Source organism: Natrix helvetica (assembly GCF_964273705.1).
Source record: "Natrix helvetica genome assembly, chromosome: 4".
Lineage (NCBI taxonomy): Eukaryota > Metazoa > Chordata > Lepidosauria > Squamata > Natricidae > Natrix > Natrix helvetica.
Genome location: NC_138550.1, coordinates 119,010,863 through 119,027,515, shown reverse-complemented (window position 1 = coordinate 119,027,515; position 16,653 = coordinate 119,010,863). Strand labels below are relative to the sequence as shown.

The 16,653-nt window shown below is 38.4% G+C and overlaps 1 protein-coding gene across 2 annotated transcripts; it reads left to right on the top strand.

Moving 5' to 3' along the window:
• Positions 1-12,695, top strand: TGIF1 (TGFB induced factor homeobox 1). 2 transcript variants are annotated; one of them, XM_081953415.1, is made up of 3 exons: positions 1-1,174; positions 9,856-10,082; positions 11,671-12,695. In XM_081953415.1, exons 1-3 carry the CDS (start codon positions 1,159-1,161, stop codon positions 12,217-12,219), a joined length of 792 nt encoding a protein of 263 aa, XP_081809541.1. In that variant the 5' UTR covers positions 1-1,158; the 3' UTR covers positions 12,220-12,695. The 2 variants fall into 2 exon arrangements, with proteins under 2 accessions (XP_081809541.1, XP_081809542.1); XM_081953416.1 differs by lacking the exon at positions 1-1,174 and adding an exon at positions 1,803-1,937.
• Positions 12,696-16,653: the final 3,958 nt, after the last annotated feature.

Sequence of the window (16,653 nt, the reverse complement as noted above, 5' to 3'; positions counted from 1 at the left end):
TTTTTAAATTAGCAGATCGCATGTATCCCAAAGCGCGGTGATGTAGATTCCGAGGGGGGTGGGGGCTTCTAAAAGATTTGGAACATAGGATTCAGAGGGGGATGGTGGTAGGGTTTTTCTTTTAATAGGAATCCCCCCCCCCAAAAAAAAGTAAATTCGCGCAAAGGGTTTGAGGGGTTTATTCAAGCCAGCAACGCTGTATTCCGAGTAGGAGCTGCAGCGATCTCGGAGGAAGCGGAAAGGGAACAAGAGTTGAGCCACCTGGCTTGCTACGTGCACGGCCAAGAAGGGGGGAAAACTTGGCGCTCTCTCTGGTGGGCCAGGCTCGTTGCGAGGACTCCTGGGATGGAAACCTGACTGTAGCAATCCAAGAAGTGGCGGAGAGACCTGCACCGAGGCCTTCCATGCTGACCAAGCCGAAGACGGGCTTGAGGAGCGAGAGACTTGGGGGTTTGTCTCTGTCTGAGGAGATTCTCGAAGCGGAACGGGGCTGTTGACGTGAACTTTATAAACGGTGTTTACACCGCTTCAAGGCAGAGCTCTCGGCGCCTGAAGCATTTAAATTATCTCTCCCCCCCCCACCCCCGACTTCCCCTTTGCCTACTTTTCCGTTTTTATTAAATTAGCCTTTAAAAGGACAACTTAGGAAGCGAGGACCTCGCCTTGCCCATGTGTTTACGCCGCGTCTTGGGGACAGCTGCTCTCCCCCCTTCTTTCGGTTTAGCGCCGGTATTTTGACAGACTGCCCCCCCCCCGGCCCCAAAGCCGTTACCCAGCCGGCCAGCCTGCCGGAGAGGAGGGGAGGGGCAGTCCTGGCTCCTCTCCCGCTTAGTCAGGGCCGGGAGGTGGGGGAGGGCACACCTCGTGGCGTAGGCGGCAGCAGCAGCTTGTGCCAAGCACCAGTTGAAGAACAAAGAAGGAAGAAGCGGCGAGAGGGCCACTCTCAAGTTACTTTCTGCACCAGCCAGTCCCGGCCGTCCCGCAAGCGTCAGACGCCGCCTTTGCAAAGGACCCCGCTGGAAGCCGCCTTCTCTTTTCCTCCGCTCTTTTCTCCCCCTCCCCTTCTTTTCCCCACTTTTTCTTTTCCAAAGTTTCTTTCTCCCTTCCTGGCGATAAAAGAAGAGGGATCTCCCACGAAAAGGCGGGAAGGGCACCGAAATGAAAGCTCAGAAAAGTAAGTAGAGTTTGTCCTGCTTGGAGTCTCTCACTCTCTCTCTCTGGCTTCCAAGTGAAAGGAGTCCCAGTTGCCTACCTCGTGGCGTTGCTAAACAATTGTCAGGCAGGAGAGTGCGTGCGTGTGGGGCTTGGGGTTTGGGCAACTCTCGAGTACGGGCTGTGGAAGAAATTGGGACTTCTTCCCCTCCGTTTTTTTTAAAGCCCCCCCCCCGGCTTCTTTGTACAGCGTTAACTCGAAGTTGAGGAGGGGGGCAGTTGAGGGGGGTTCCCCATTCAGACATTTAACACACACACACACAGACATAAGCGCGGCGATGTCGGTTTGAAGGCTGCCGCCCCTTCAGCTGCTGGCGCGCTGTCAAACCCCCAAGTCTCCGCGGCCCGTTTTGTGTCCGAAACAAAAGTTTTTTCCCCCCCCTTTCCGACTCTTTTCTGTCCCCGACCCGCTCGTGGCTCTTTCTTTCCGAGCCCCGCTGTTTCGTTCGGCTGTTGAACGGGCTGCACGGAAAGCGAGGCGGCACCTGAAAACAAATTCTTAGACTAGCAACAGCGTGCTTGAAGTACTTTCTTTGTTTGCGCTTGTCGGGGAGGGAGGGGGCAGAGAGACGGGGGTGGAGCCTCTGCAAAAAATCGGTTAAAGAAAGCCCGGAGAGTGGATCTCCCACGCTTTAAGACTCGGGACTTGTAAAAAGAGAAAAAAAATTCCATTTATTTTTTAAGCGGACGAAAAAGCAAGTTTATAGGCTACTGTCAGATGAAAGGCAAGATGACTGAAAACCACTTTTTAAAAACAAACAGGACCTGGTGAAATATCTTGGAGCACTGCTGTTTTTGTCAATGTCTTGTCCATGTTTATTCATAATTTGCCCCCTTGAGTTAGAGTTTCTTACCTGTTGTATGCTACCTGTAGTTTATGTTGCAGTAGTAGCTGCATGAACACTGTGAAAAACAGTGAAAAGTCAGTGGCTTAGAGTTAGGGAGTTAAATGGAAAGACACAATGTAACTCCTGTTTTAACAAGGAGTTAGGCTTTGTGGGTCCTCGGGAGATTTATTTTTTTGCTTTTGAAATGTATCTAAAACGTTCTTTTCCATGCAGCTGATCTTGTGTAATGAATGACATGTAACTATGAAATATAAAAAGGAAAGTGAGCTAACAAGTTAGTTAGAACCATGATTAAATGGTAATATAAGCACACAGTAAAATAAGTGAGAGGTACATCCTTGTGTATGTAACAGTATGTGCTCCAACAATGCCATGGCCTACCTCTAAAGCTAGAGACAAATATCATTGTTTTGGAACTTTGTACAAAATATTTGTCACATTATTGAGCAAAAAATTCCACACTGGATAAATTGTATAGTGTTTTTGTAACTGCTGATGTGCTCTCTTTATTTGAACAACAGTAGTGGTGAGCTGATTTCCTGCCTGCTGATCCATTGTTCCAAGATTTTGGGGAAGGGGAGGGGTGGGATGTGAGATGCTGTGTTTTGTGCATGCGTGTTTAAACTCTGGACTTCCTATCTTGTCAACTTTAAGCATGCTGCCTGTTCTGTCAGGCCAGACAATGTTTAATAAAACTTTAACACGTTAAGTGCATGAGATAAAGTGGAAGGGAGTGGAGGAGTTGAGCATGAGTTTTCAGGTAGATGGAATACAAAGGAGATCAGAACAAAAACATTTTTGAAAAGTGGAATGGTTGATGATACATGTGATCTGGAAATCTGAAATTTTGTTTTTGCTTAACCTAAGATGATTTATACACTCCAATTTTATATGAATGTATTTTTCGATTGGTGTAGCTTTCTGTGGTCTGAGAAGTATGCATAAGATTAAAAATATTAAAGGTGGGATAAATGAGCAGACTTCAAATTTCACTGATCATATCAGTGAAAGTGTTCTTAAAGCATCTGTTAACTTGCACAGTATTCCTATGTATCCTTACACAAATCTGGCATTACCATTGTTTTGTAAAAGCACACAATGAGTTACATATGACTAAGCTTTTGCATAATGATTACTGTGTGTATCTTTGTGATTTTATTTCCTCTTACTTCATGTCCAAAAATTTCTCCTTTGTCACTACAACCTGGGACCATACTTAGCTGTAATTTTTTTGCCTGTGATAATAGCTTTCTATTTTAAAATCTGGTGAGATTTCATTTTGTAATGAAAAACATGTTGATTTTTGAAGAGCTATATTCCTATTCAAATCTCTAAACTATCTTCACTAACTTTTAAAGAGTTACAGATACACATCTTTTCTACAGTAAGCTCACCCGTAGGGTGCTGTAACTTGTTTCTTTCTGGTCAAAATGAACATGGAAGGATTATATGCTTGTAATTATTAGAAAATCAGTTCTAGGAAAGTTCTTATTTTTTCAAGTAATATTTCTTGTCTTAGCAGTTAATAACTTAGTGCTGCATCCATGTCTTTAATTTTTGTCAGTCTCAAGTCTGCTATTTTTTTGTAAATTTGTCTTTCTTTTATATTGAAAGTCAATACCACATATGTAGTCTTAAGGTTTTTAAAATAAGAATTTGAATCCTGTATCTATACATTCTGCAGATGTTTTCTGGAAAATGACTTACCTGCCCTGCAGAACAGCTTGATAAGAGTTTCACACACAAAAGATTTGTGGAGACATCAGTTTTGTACATTGCTCATGGTGCAAAGTGAACTTATTTGATATAAGGCATTTTGTAAATTTATCAAAGCACCTGGTAACTACCACTTTCCCAATATTATACCCCTCCCCCCAACAGTAGTCCCACTATTTTATAAGGTTAAATTTTCAGTAGGTTTGTTGTTTCCTTAATATGCATAATTAAGGAATTAATACCCTTAGTATGCATGGCTTACAGATGTAGGCACGGTTTAAGGAATAATTTCATGTTAACTTTTTGGCCACAAAGAAGCAAACAGCTAAATCATTTGTACATAAAATGCATTTGTCCTTGTTTAAATGTATTTAGACAAGCTGTCATACTTTAGAAGAGTTTTTCAAACTCAGCCCTGAACTATGAGATGAAACTCAACCCTGCCCATAAACTCTGGACAAAGTGACCTTATAATATACCTGCAAATTATAAATCTAGTTTTGGGTTTGTTTTGTTAGACAAATAGCATTGTTGAAACTATTGTCTTTAGAGGAGTAAATAACTATGGAACATTAAAGTTATTTTCAATAACACAAACTCTTGTATATGTTAGTATGTAGTAGAATATTAAATTGCTGTTAGCTAAATATTTCTCAGTCCTCAGATGAGAATTTAAAATAAGCTATTTTTTTTAAATTGAAATTGGTGCTTTTGTTACATTATGACCAAGTAAGTCATGTGAAAATTGTAATCTGCTATGTAAAAACACCAAATTAAGAATGCAAATATTTCTCTCTGCAAGAATTCCGTAGAGAAACGAATAACAAAGCAGTAGTGATCCTACTGAGACAGGCAGCCTAGTCAGGCCACCTTTTAACTGTTCCTTGTTAAAACAGGAAATGCAGAGCACAGACTGATTACAGGGTAGCTTTGGTTTTCCCTTGTTAGTAATCAGCACAAACGCTCCAGTGTAAACACTGCCATGGCAGCACCAATATGGCCTTTGCTCTAATAAAAAAAAAAATCAACTGGACTAGTTTGCATCTAATGCTCCCTGTAGTTTCCTGTAACTGCAGCTTCTGCACAAATAAGGGTCTCCTTCCTGGTAGTTAATGCTCCTTTATTGAAATCTGCTCATTATACCCCCCCCCCCAAAGAATTGCTTAGCATTTGTCTCCTGTTTAGCCCAAACCTGTTTTGTATCATTAACCTCTTAGCAGAGGCAACATGTCACAATAAGTAAGCAGATCAAAGGGCACACAGTGCTGCAGGTTTGTTCTTGCTTTAATTTTTATTTATACTGTCAGGAGCTTTATGGCTTCTCCTTTTTTTTTTTAATGTTTATGAGGTGAGGAGGAGATCAACCAACGTTTACATTTTGTTTTGAAGGGACCAGAATACATTTTATAGCCTTTGAACACTTTTTAGTTTCAAGTTTGTTTGTTTTTCTTCACTTTTTAAAGCCATCTTCTGTTCTAGCTAGCTGAAATAGTTTGGCTTGATTGCTTTTCTCAGCATTTAGGTGTAAATCTTGTGTAATATGCTGGGATCCATTGATTTGATTTTTTAATTACATCTCTGAATTAATTCCTGTTCTTTATCCGTGTATGAAGAGCACTAACGGAGAGAGCAAATGGCCAAAGGTCCATGAATCAGACCATTATATGGAAAGGAGTGTCCCAAATGCATCCGGAGAGAAGGGAACTACTACAACAATAAGTTCCAAATACTATAAACTATCTGGTATCACAGTATGACAGTGTTCTTAAAAGGAATATTCCATTCTATTGACACTTTTCTATGGCTTCTATGAGGCATAAAGTACCTTTTTAGATTATGTTCTGCTATCAAAAGTTTTAGCAAATAGAAAGATACCATCAGACTGAAATCCAGGCTATTCATTGCTGGGAGAGCACTGATTAAAAAAAAATCTGGCCTTCTATACAGGTAATCCTTAGCAGACCACAATGGTGCCCAAAATTTCTGTTGCTAAATGAGACATTTGTTAAGTGAGTTTTGTTCCATTTTACGATCTTTCTTGCCACAGTTGTAAAGTGAATCACTGCAGTTGTTAATCTATTAACGTGGTTGGAAAGCAAATCTGTTTTCCCTGTTGACTTTGCTTGCCAGAAGGTCGCCAAGAATTGATCACATGATCTTGGGACACAGATGTGGTCATAAATATAAACCAGTTGCCAAGCATCTGAATTTTGATCATATGATCATGGGGATGCTGCAACAGTCATAACTGAAAAATGGTCACGTCACTTTTTTCAGTGCCATTGTAACTTTGAACAGTCACTAAATGAACTGTTGTAAGTGGAGGACTACCCTCCCTTTTTTATTTGTTCCAGTGGTGGGTTGCAGGCGTGAAACCCACCACTGATTTGTTCCATTCATGGGAAGACCTCTGCCACAAAATTTTTGATTTTTATTGAAAAATGTCATATGAAGGTGTAACATATTATAAATTATATCAAACACAATGAAAAGAGAACTCAGAGTTCAGATATTATGGTCACATGATGCATTGGATCACAGACTGACTAACCACAAGCATGTTGGATGAAGCCAGATCTTGTGTCTTATCTAGGTTCAGTGTTTGTGTTAACTCAGAAATTTGGATTAGTTGATTAAACCAGGTTTAAATGTGCCATGGTTAAGAAAGTTTTGTAAACAGTACCAGAGCCTGCTACTGAATATGCTAAATAAACATCTGGGGATGCAAATAAACCCATCTACAGTGAGTGCCTGAAACCTTGCACTTTGCTTTCTAGCATGCCCCCACCATCCTCCTCACTGGCAGTTCATTATTGTTACAGGACACCTTGTTAATTTCTCTTCTCTTCAGGCTAAATGGTCCAACAGTTAATCATTATATTTGGAGAACACTGATCTATTGTATTGTATTCACCTGGTTTACTGACACACTAGTGACACAGCATGACCACAATTAGATCTTGAGCCATGATACAATTGAACACCAGAAATCTCAGTCTTAGCCCTGCACATGATCTGTTACATTTACGTTGGTAGATACAAATGCATGTCTTATTTACCTTGAAAAGTTTCAACTTTTATTGAACAGTATCTTGACTTAGAAGGTATAATAACAAATTGGGTTAGCAGAGTTTATGTTCATAAATAACCCTGGAAGTGGCTGGGGAAAAGTATCCACTGATAAACAATGAGTACAGTTTTCCCATCTATGTATTTTATGCTTGAGAAAGCTACAATTGTTATCCCTCACCATCAGACATTCTGCAAAGACACAGAACCATTGCTAGAACAAGCAAAGCAGAGAAATCATGCAGAATGTGCCTTCAGGAACAATATCCAATCTTTTAATTGCAACTCCAGTCTAGGTCATGTGACTGGAATGGAGGATGGAAAAGATTTAGAATGAAAGAGGTGATAACAACCTAATTCATTGCCTAGCTGTTTCTTCCATTAAGGATGCATTGGAACCACAGATCAGGCACAGGACAAGACATAGCGATTGTAATAAATGACTTCACTGTGAAGTCATAAATGTGGACACTAGTGTAAAGTTATTTTTTTAGCACCATTGTAACTTTGGATGGATGCTGAATGAGTCAGTTCGTAAGTGAGGACTATCTGTACTTTAATTACTCTGTTCGCTCGTCTTTAACAGTGATAACAGGTTTTATTGCAACAAGAGTTCAGTATATTTTGGCATTGGATAAAAGGGGGAAATGATTGTTACTTATCATAACTCCACCTCCATGAACAGAGAGATTTTAATCCTATATATTGAAACACATCAGAAAAATAGTTCAGTTTCTTGACAAAGGAAGCCACACACCAAGACCTGTTCTTTCCAATAGAATAACAGAGCAAAACAGCTCCTCTCTCTGAATACTGATCTAGTGACGTTATTTTCTCAAACTAGTAAATACAAGTTTTACTAAAGGATTTAATTAATTCAACAATCTCTTGTGAGAAGGGCTTAATTGTTCTTCTTTTGTGCTGCTTTTATTCCTTCTTGTTCCAATGTAACATTGGAAATAAACTATGTAATTTATCTCCCAGTATAAATTTGAAATCTAAGCAAAGTTGATCAAATTTGTTATAGAGCTGGCAAAAGAAAGATTAGGTTTTAAAATGGACCACATCAGGCTGAGAGTTGCAGATTAAAATAAATCCAGAAAACATACTCTCTCCCAATAATGCAGAATTGAAAGATTGGAGAGGAAGCGTTACAAGAAAGAAAGAAAGAAAAGGTACACAGTGGGGAATACACCAGGCTGTTTGTGCAGCGTGCCCATGGTTGCCAAGGCCAGCATGTTGCTTTCTATGTGCATTCCCCATTGTGTGCCTGCTTACTCCCTTGTAATACCTTCCTCTCCATTGAATGTAAATTACATTCAGTGGAAACATTATTTTACTTCTTGCTAATTATATCAGGGGTCAGCATTCCCAAAACTTGGGAAAGGGGTTACAGAAGCTTATCTTGTCAGTTTCAAGCCAGCTATCCCAGCACCAGTGCGGTGAGCATGTCAAAGGACTGGAGAGTGGGACTGCCTCACTTAGCGATATGGTTGCTTGTCCCAATTGTGGTTGCAAAATGAGAACCTATCGATACCATGTTTCCCCAAAAATAAAACAGGGTCTTATTTTCTTTTGACCTCCGAAATAAGCACTTGACCTTATTTTCAGGGAGGTCTTATTATTTTTGAGGTGCAGAAGGCGGTGAGTATGGTCACCTCATGGCTGCTGCTGTGTTGCAATATTTTTGGGGAGGGCTTATTTTCGCACATGCGCTCAAAAGCTTGATTGGGCTTATTATTCGGGGAGGTCTTATTTTCGGGGAAACAGGGTATCTATAAGTAGTACTTATAGAAAGGCTGGAAGAAAAAAAACTTCATTCTAATATAGACAAACCATTTTTCTTGAGGACTTCAGGGAGAAGATGAAGGAAATGATATCATTCTGAGGCATAATTTACCATTTTCTCATGGTTTTTCCCCTCAGTGTATTAGTGCTAAATGCTAATTTGCAAGTACAGTTATAGAAGTAGGGTTGGTATTTCTATTCGTAAAAGATATGGTGATACTTCATGCAAAATGTTAACTGTTTAGAACGAAGTCTCATATCTAGCTGTTATTGGGCTTAATTTTAGTAGGTCTTCTAATTACCAAGTTATTATCCTTACCGTGTTTCCACGAGAATAAGACAAGGTCTTATTTTCTTTTGATCACCGAAATAAGCACTTGGCCTTATTTTTGGGGAGGCCTTATTATTTTTGAGATGCAGGAGGCAACGAGTGTGGTCACCTCATGGCTGCTGCTGTGTTGCAATATTTTCAGGGAGGGCTTATTTTAGCACATGCGCTCAAAAGCCTGATTGGGCTTATTATTCGGGGAGATCTTATTTTCAGGGAAACAGGGTAGATGACCTAATGTTAGAATGTTCATATAAAGTCAGTGTTATGATGGGTAGCAATTAAAAAAGGTCAACTGTGAATGGGAAACAGCTGATGCTCCAGAAAAAAAAATTGTGAATTGTTCATTCTGTGGGTTTATTTTTACTATTCTCATAGACAGCATAAATAATGAGAGTGGTTTGTGTGCCGCAAAAAGTATGCTGGCATCACACATCTTGGGTGTCTCATTCTGACTTTGAATGATGGATGTGATCATAACCTAAACCTACCCCCGCTTATTGCTTAGCTTTTTGAGTTCGGCCTATTTGATTTCTCAATAAATCCTAATTAAATAACCACAATTTAGTGCTCTGAGTGAATTATTTCTGAACAACTATTCTAAGTTAGTAAAAAGTGGTAGAATTAGTTTTGAAGAAAATTGCCCAGATGAATATACACATTGTTGGCCAATAAGTGGTGTGGTTCTCCAAATAAAGCAAATCATTGCATGTATACAAACAGATAACCAAGTTGTTCAGTTTTTCAGAATGAAAGATACTAGGACTTTCTACCTAGTGTTCATTCGTGCATATTATTACAATTTTATTGCCTAGGGTGGTGATAACGTGTTTGAGTCAATAAATGCAGAATTAGGAAAGATAGTAGCATCATACCTTTTCATGTTCATCATAGGCGCTGCTGCAATATCAGGCAGTGAGACAGAAGACGATGACAGCATGGATGTCCCCCTGGATCTCTCTTCTTCCGCCTGCTCAATCAAGAGGAGGAGACGGGGTAACCTGCCCAAAGAATCGGTGCAGATTCTTCGGGACTGGCTGTATGAGCACCGTTACAATGCTTATCCTTCTGAACAAGAGAAAGCACTATTGTCGAGACAGACGCACCTTTCCACACTACAGGTATGTAAGTGTGTTCTAATGAAGCTTAAGGCAATAGTGACCAGTTTGATTACCTGCTGAATGCTGTGTATTTTGCTCTTAAGTTAATAGATATTGGGTGATGTACCACAGTATTAATATTTAGCGTTCTATTGACCATTAGCTTCCACTTTACCTTAAAAAGTGTCTTGGTATTTGATTGACAAAGGTGGTATTTCAGCCTGGGTTTTTCTGTAGACATACAAAGATCATAGCTTAAGTGGGATAGATGCCTGCTTACCCAGGACTCACCTTTTGCTCAGTGCCTAAAATAAGTATGAATGTTCAGTTTCCATCTGTGCTTTTTATTAGGACAATTTAAGCTTCCAGCCTAATGAGAAATCCTGATTTACATGAGGCAAGTTGACACAGTAACAGTAATGGAAAGAATGTGAATTTCAGTTTTTCTAAATGCAGTAGTCTTGAAACTCAGTAGTTTTTATTACTGAAATACTTCTTTCTGCATATTTAAAAATCAATTCCTGTCTAATTGTCAGCACTCAGATTTGCGTAAGAATGCAAATGATTGGTTTCTGTTCCAAATTCTGAAAAAAGTGTACAATTCTGAGTATGTAAATTAGTGATGCTTGCTCCTTTCTACCAAGGAGGTCAATGTCTAATAAGTTTTACTTGCTTTGTGAATATATATGTAGTTGCATTTTCTAACATTTGAAATAAAGTTTGTAGCAGTATTTGAAATAACCTGAGTGCATTAATTTAAACACATGAAGCTTCTCCAAAAGCTTATAAAAATGGCTTTTATTATTAATATTAAACCATACAGGGAAGGGGGAGATGTATGAAAACACGAAAGGAGAAATTTCAACTATTCCTTTTGTTTGTGGGATTTTTAACACAATTTTCTTCCAATCCATTGACTGTCTTACTCATTTTTTTTAAATAATACATTGTGTGTGCAGAATTTGTAGCAGGTGATGAGTATATTTGTGTTTTTGGAGTGTGTCAGTTCAGTTTATTTCATAGGCTTTATCGTAAATCTGGTTTTGCCATGTTGGCTCAGAGTAATTGTCTCTCTATAGGTATCCCACACATTTTCTTTGTAAGGAGAAACAGTTCTTGTACAGTAAACAAAAAAGGACTGTTGGACTTTCTTTTATTGCCCAGGAAACTGGCTTGATACTCAAACAAGGGCAAACTTGGTGAGGTAATCCCTCTTTTGCCTGTTGACATAGTCAGTTGAACAAGGCAAATCAGTAACTCCTTTAGGGAGGAGTTACTGTTTCAGAGGAAAATGTTTTCCTGTTGTTAATTAACCTAACTGTAATGATTTAGATTACTCTTTGTTCGTTACATATATGCAGACTTAGAACCAAATTTAGGGCTTTACCCACTACAATCTTTGGTTTTTCTGCTGAGAGGAGGGGCTGGTGAACCAGGAACGTCTCTCTTTTGGGTGTGTCAAAACTTGTTTGCCAGCCTTTTTTTTTTTTTTTGGTCAGGTCCAGGAATCTAGCTTGAAAGGGATTCAGGCATTTAGCTGAACTGCTTTCATGCAATACATAATTGGAATTGAATGATGGTAAGAATGAAAATGTCATTGTATTCTCAGGTCTGCAACTGGTTCATCAATGCACGGCGCAGGCTTTTGCCTGACATGTTGAGGAAGGATGGGAAGGACCCAAATCAATTTACTATCTCGCGAAGAGGGACCAAGGTAATTGATGGCCATCCAGTGGAATTTTCCAGCTCAAAAAACTGCATTCCCCTGATTGAGAGCTCCTTCCTCTCTGGTAGCCCAAGACCAAACAAGACTTGTAATGCTCCTTCTCCAGGATCTCTTTTGGCTCGTCCCTCAGTAATTTGTCATACCACCGTAACTGCACTGAAAGATGTCCCTTTCCATTTCAATCAGCCCTCCGGTACAGGTCAGACCACGGATGACCTTCAGTGGGCTTCGCCTACCAACTTTACAGACAACTCTCTCCTATTCCACGAGGATAAGTTGGGACCTGGTTCAAATGCACAAAGTGGGCTTTTCAACACTCCTCCTCCAACACCTCCAGATCTCAATCAGGACTTCAGTGGATTTCAACTCCTGGTGGATGTTGCACTGAAACAGGCAGCGGAGATGGAACTGCAGGCAAAACTCATGGCATAAATTGTTCTTCATAGTTTCTCTTCCCCCAACAGGGATGTAACAGAAAGATGTGGCAATTGTTTCAATGATATCAAGGATTTAACTGCATTATTTGTTCTAATTAATCTTATTTGCACAAGGGATTGCTGAAATGAAGCTTCCTATCCCTGTTATGGTCTTCAGTGGATTCCAGTCATTCCAAGAATTATAAACTTAAAGCTACTGTAGAAGCAACTCCCCCCCTCCTTTTAAAGTTTCTTAGTATGTTTTTTTTTCCTTAATGTGAGATAGTTCCCAAGATCATGTGATTTTGTTTTCTTTTCATTATTTGTCTCTTTCAGACTGTGCAATATTTAGTAACAAGATTAGTATTCCTACCATTCCCATGTGGAACAAAATATACCAACAGGCTGTCTTTAAAAAATTCAGATTTTAAAACAAGTTTGGATTTGAATGATTATACTTTTTCATGATATAATAAAATATTTTCTTTAATAGTTGATTTACCCTGAGTATTTTGTTGAACAATGTTTCAAAAGATAGCAAATTTGCATTGTAACATGGAGGCATTCAGTTCTTCTAACACTATATATATATTTAAAAAGAAACTCTTAAAGAGTTTGATTTAAATTTGTACTGCTACTGATTATAAGTTGCTGGCAATGAAACGTGCTGTTAGAGCTATATGAACTTAATATATTTTCTTTAATACATTTTATGGCATGGGTGTCAAACTCGCTGTGTCAGATTGCCGTCACATGATGTTTTGCATCATTTTTCCTCTTTGTGGAACGGGTGGGCATGGCCTCTGTGTAACACATCCAGCTGGTGAGCTGCCAGTTTGACACCCCTGCTTTATGATGTATTCTTGATTGTAGACTGTTCTGCTTAAACAAGAAAACATTTAAACGCAAGTTCCTTGTTTATTTTCAAAAATAAGTGATTGCACTGTCCTATTGATTAAACACTGGTTATTTTAGTATGGTTTGTTAAGATTCTTTTTTCCAAAGTGTCTTATAGCAAATCCATATTTATCTGAAAACTGAATTTAAAATGACCCTGCCCAAGAGATTATTAAATACACAAAAAACCTTTTATTCTCTAGATATATTAGGCATTCTCTAGTGGAACATGATTTTTTTGACTTTCCTGATGATGGTAGGAGATGAGATTTTCACCCCTAAATACACACAGATTGGTCACATGTTAAATTTGTTTTTTATGTAGCAATGTGATCTGAAAATGAACAACTTTCCTTTGCTGAGGTCAGGACACTTTCTGGTTTTCCTGCATCTCGCCATCATGTTTAATCTCTGCAGAAATGTTGAAATAATCCACTCAAGGTCTATTTGGGCTTTTGGGGATTGCTTGAGGAATTCCCCAACCCAGCTTTGCTGTATGTCTCACTAATCTCTGGAACATGAAAATGGTGAGGAAGCCAAATGAGTTTTTTCCCAAATTTCTCTCCTTTCCTGCAGGACCTAGCAAGTTCCTGGGTTCTGCATATTTCACATTTTCTCCAAGCTTAGTTCCATTTCAACAGGATCTATCAAGAAGTCCAAGGCAATGTCTTGCAAGAAGATCTGTTGCAATATTGGATTGAACAAGTTCAATTAATGTGTATAGGGTCCTTTGTGACGTGAGTTTAGCCACTTGTAACATTGATCTATGATTGTGGTTGGAATCGGGAAGCGATCATTGCTTTGTTAAGGGAATGGGAAATTCTAGTCATCTTGAGGAAAGTAATGGTATACCTTCTTCTAAAGCCGTTTTAAATCCAGCCACTTATGACAACTATTACTAATTTCCCATCTTACCTTTTTAAGAAATTTTTTGAAAAAGGCAGCTGGAATCTAAAAAGAATTCTAAAGAAAGAGATTTTCTTGACTTCTCGCAGGTGGAATTCAGGCCTGGACCTGGGATAGAAATTGCATTAGTTGCCCTTATGAATGACCTTTGTTTGATCAGGGTGCAATGTGTCCCTCCCAATATTTTAGACTTTTTGGTGGCTTTTGGTACCATCAACTATGGCATCATTCTGGTATCTAGATATGGGCCAAATCAACCTTAAATTACATCTCTTCAAGACTGGTGTTGATGTTTCGTTGGTCTGAACCCAATTCCAATTTTGATTGTTAATAGGGTCACGCTCCTCTATTGGAGCAAATCCATGTTTTGAAGGTCCATCTGGATTCAAGACACTTGCTGGAACATAAGATATTGGCTGTGGCCAGGAAGGTCTTTGCATTAATTTCAGGCCTTTTTGAACTGGGACTACCTGGCAAAAGTTAATAATGCTTTTGGCAGACTCCATCGTAAGACAGTTTATGCAGGTCTTGGGGCTGCTTTTAAGATGGCTTGGAAATTTCAACTGATCTAATAACCAGAAGCCCATGAGGTAAACAAGGGTAGCAATTTCAGTGGTGTTACCCTGGTGTTGTTGGTTGTTTTCTTTGAGTTCAAAGCAACGTTCTGAATGTAAGGCTGTGACAGCACATGATAAAAGTACTCAGCTTACAGGAGATAAGGAAAAATAGCATTCAGCAGCAACCCTTCTCAGAGAGAGAGATTTGCTCCTTGGTGTACTTTACTTGCAGAGGTAAGGAATGCATCCTATTAAGGAAGCTTTGAAAATTTTCCTCTTATACAAAGCATATGGGCACCGATGTTCTTAGGGCTTCCTTATATTATCTAGATTCATTGCTTTTTTATTGGCCGTTGTTACTTGCAAACTTCTGCAAATCATTGTGTAAGTAGGCAGTCTACAAATGATTCAACTATGTAAATGTTAACATCATTTGAATGAAGACATCATTATGCATGCTGCATCTCTTGCTTCCTTTCCTCCTCCCCTATGGATGAATATAATGGGAATCTTTTGTACATGTTCTCATTTATAGACACTAACACCATTTATATTCCTGATTTAGGAGCTTAAATATAGGATTCTAATATCTTCGTAGCAATCAGATGTTAAAGCATGTAGATAACTCCACATAGCCAGCTAATATACATATAAACACATGGCTAGATGGTCAGTGATACCTGAATATCACCAAACTTCATTTACAATGTTTACAAATGATGTTTCTTTCCCTGAAAATAAAAAGTTTGTGATCTAATTGAAAATAAGAAGTTACCATCCACAACTATATTGATTTAAATTCTGAATAATTTATACAGAATTATATAATTTAATTTCTTTAAAGAGTATTTCCCACTCAAATGGAATTTAAAAGCAATATTACAATGTAGGCTAGTGTCATCTCACTGGGTACATGCACTTAAATTTAAAGCACCTCTTTAATGGGCAGCAGTTTAGATAGCTGGAAAGAAGAAGGACAATACTAACTTTCTCCTAATGTTCTCCCACTAGAAATGTTTTCACCAAAATATTCTTCTACAGGTATTTCAAATGCATTTTTTCTGACAGAAATGCCTTTATTCTAAACATACAATTGTTGTGAAAAGCACAAGTTTCCAAGTTTCACCAAAATTCTTTATAATATAAGTATAAGTATAATCTTTATTGTCATTGTACTTAAATACAATGAAATTGTTTAAGAATTAAGAATATCTAGAATATTGATTTCAGTACGCTGTGAAATCAACTGTTTTGCTTATCTTGCACCTGAATTTAAGATGATATGCCAGGCAGCCTACATAAAAATCTGATATAACTAGCTGAAATTGTTTTAAATCTGAGGTAGATTTGCTGTCAATATGGCTAAAGGTTTTGTAAATTTTTCAGATTTATTGGCTGCTGTGATGTTTACTTTCTAAGCTAATGTCCTTGCATATTTTAAATTGTTTCAACCTTTATCTATCTTGATTTCAACACTTTCCCTAAAAATATCTGTCCTCTATCCGAAACGTTATTATGAAGTTTGTTTAGTTGGCGCACAAAATGTATTTGGTTAGATGGAATTACTTTCATGTGGCAGTAATCATGATTCTAAGTGAACAAAACCCGAATTAATAAAACTTTGTTCCAGTGAGATACAGTGAAAGCACTTGTGTGCCACCAAGTGCAACTGCGTTTGGCTTAACACCACTGCAGTAAGAGATCAAAGGAATATATCTTGGAGGAGGAAAAATCCATAATAAAAATCCATTTATTTTGGGTCTAAACCAGGAATGGATTATGTTTAATTCAAAGATTAATTAAAAAGTTTTTACGAAAGGATGAGTGATGTTTCTAGGATTTCTTTGTTTCTTTTAAATGATGAAATTCCTATTTTAGGATTTAAGCTACAATGTTCCCATTTCAAAATGGTAAGAAATGACTATGACTATTAATTTAAACAGAATCAAACACAGGAGATTCTAAGATATTTTGTCCCTCTTGATTGATCATCAAGATTAGGAAAGGGTGATTAAAAGGTATCTGACAGGACATTTGAAATTATCAGCTCATATTTCTGTCACTTATTTTAAAGAGCAGTTGTTATAGTA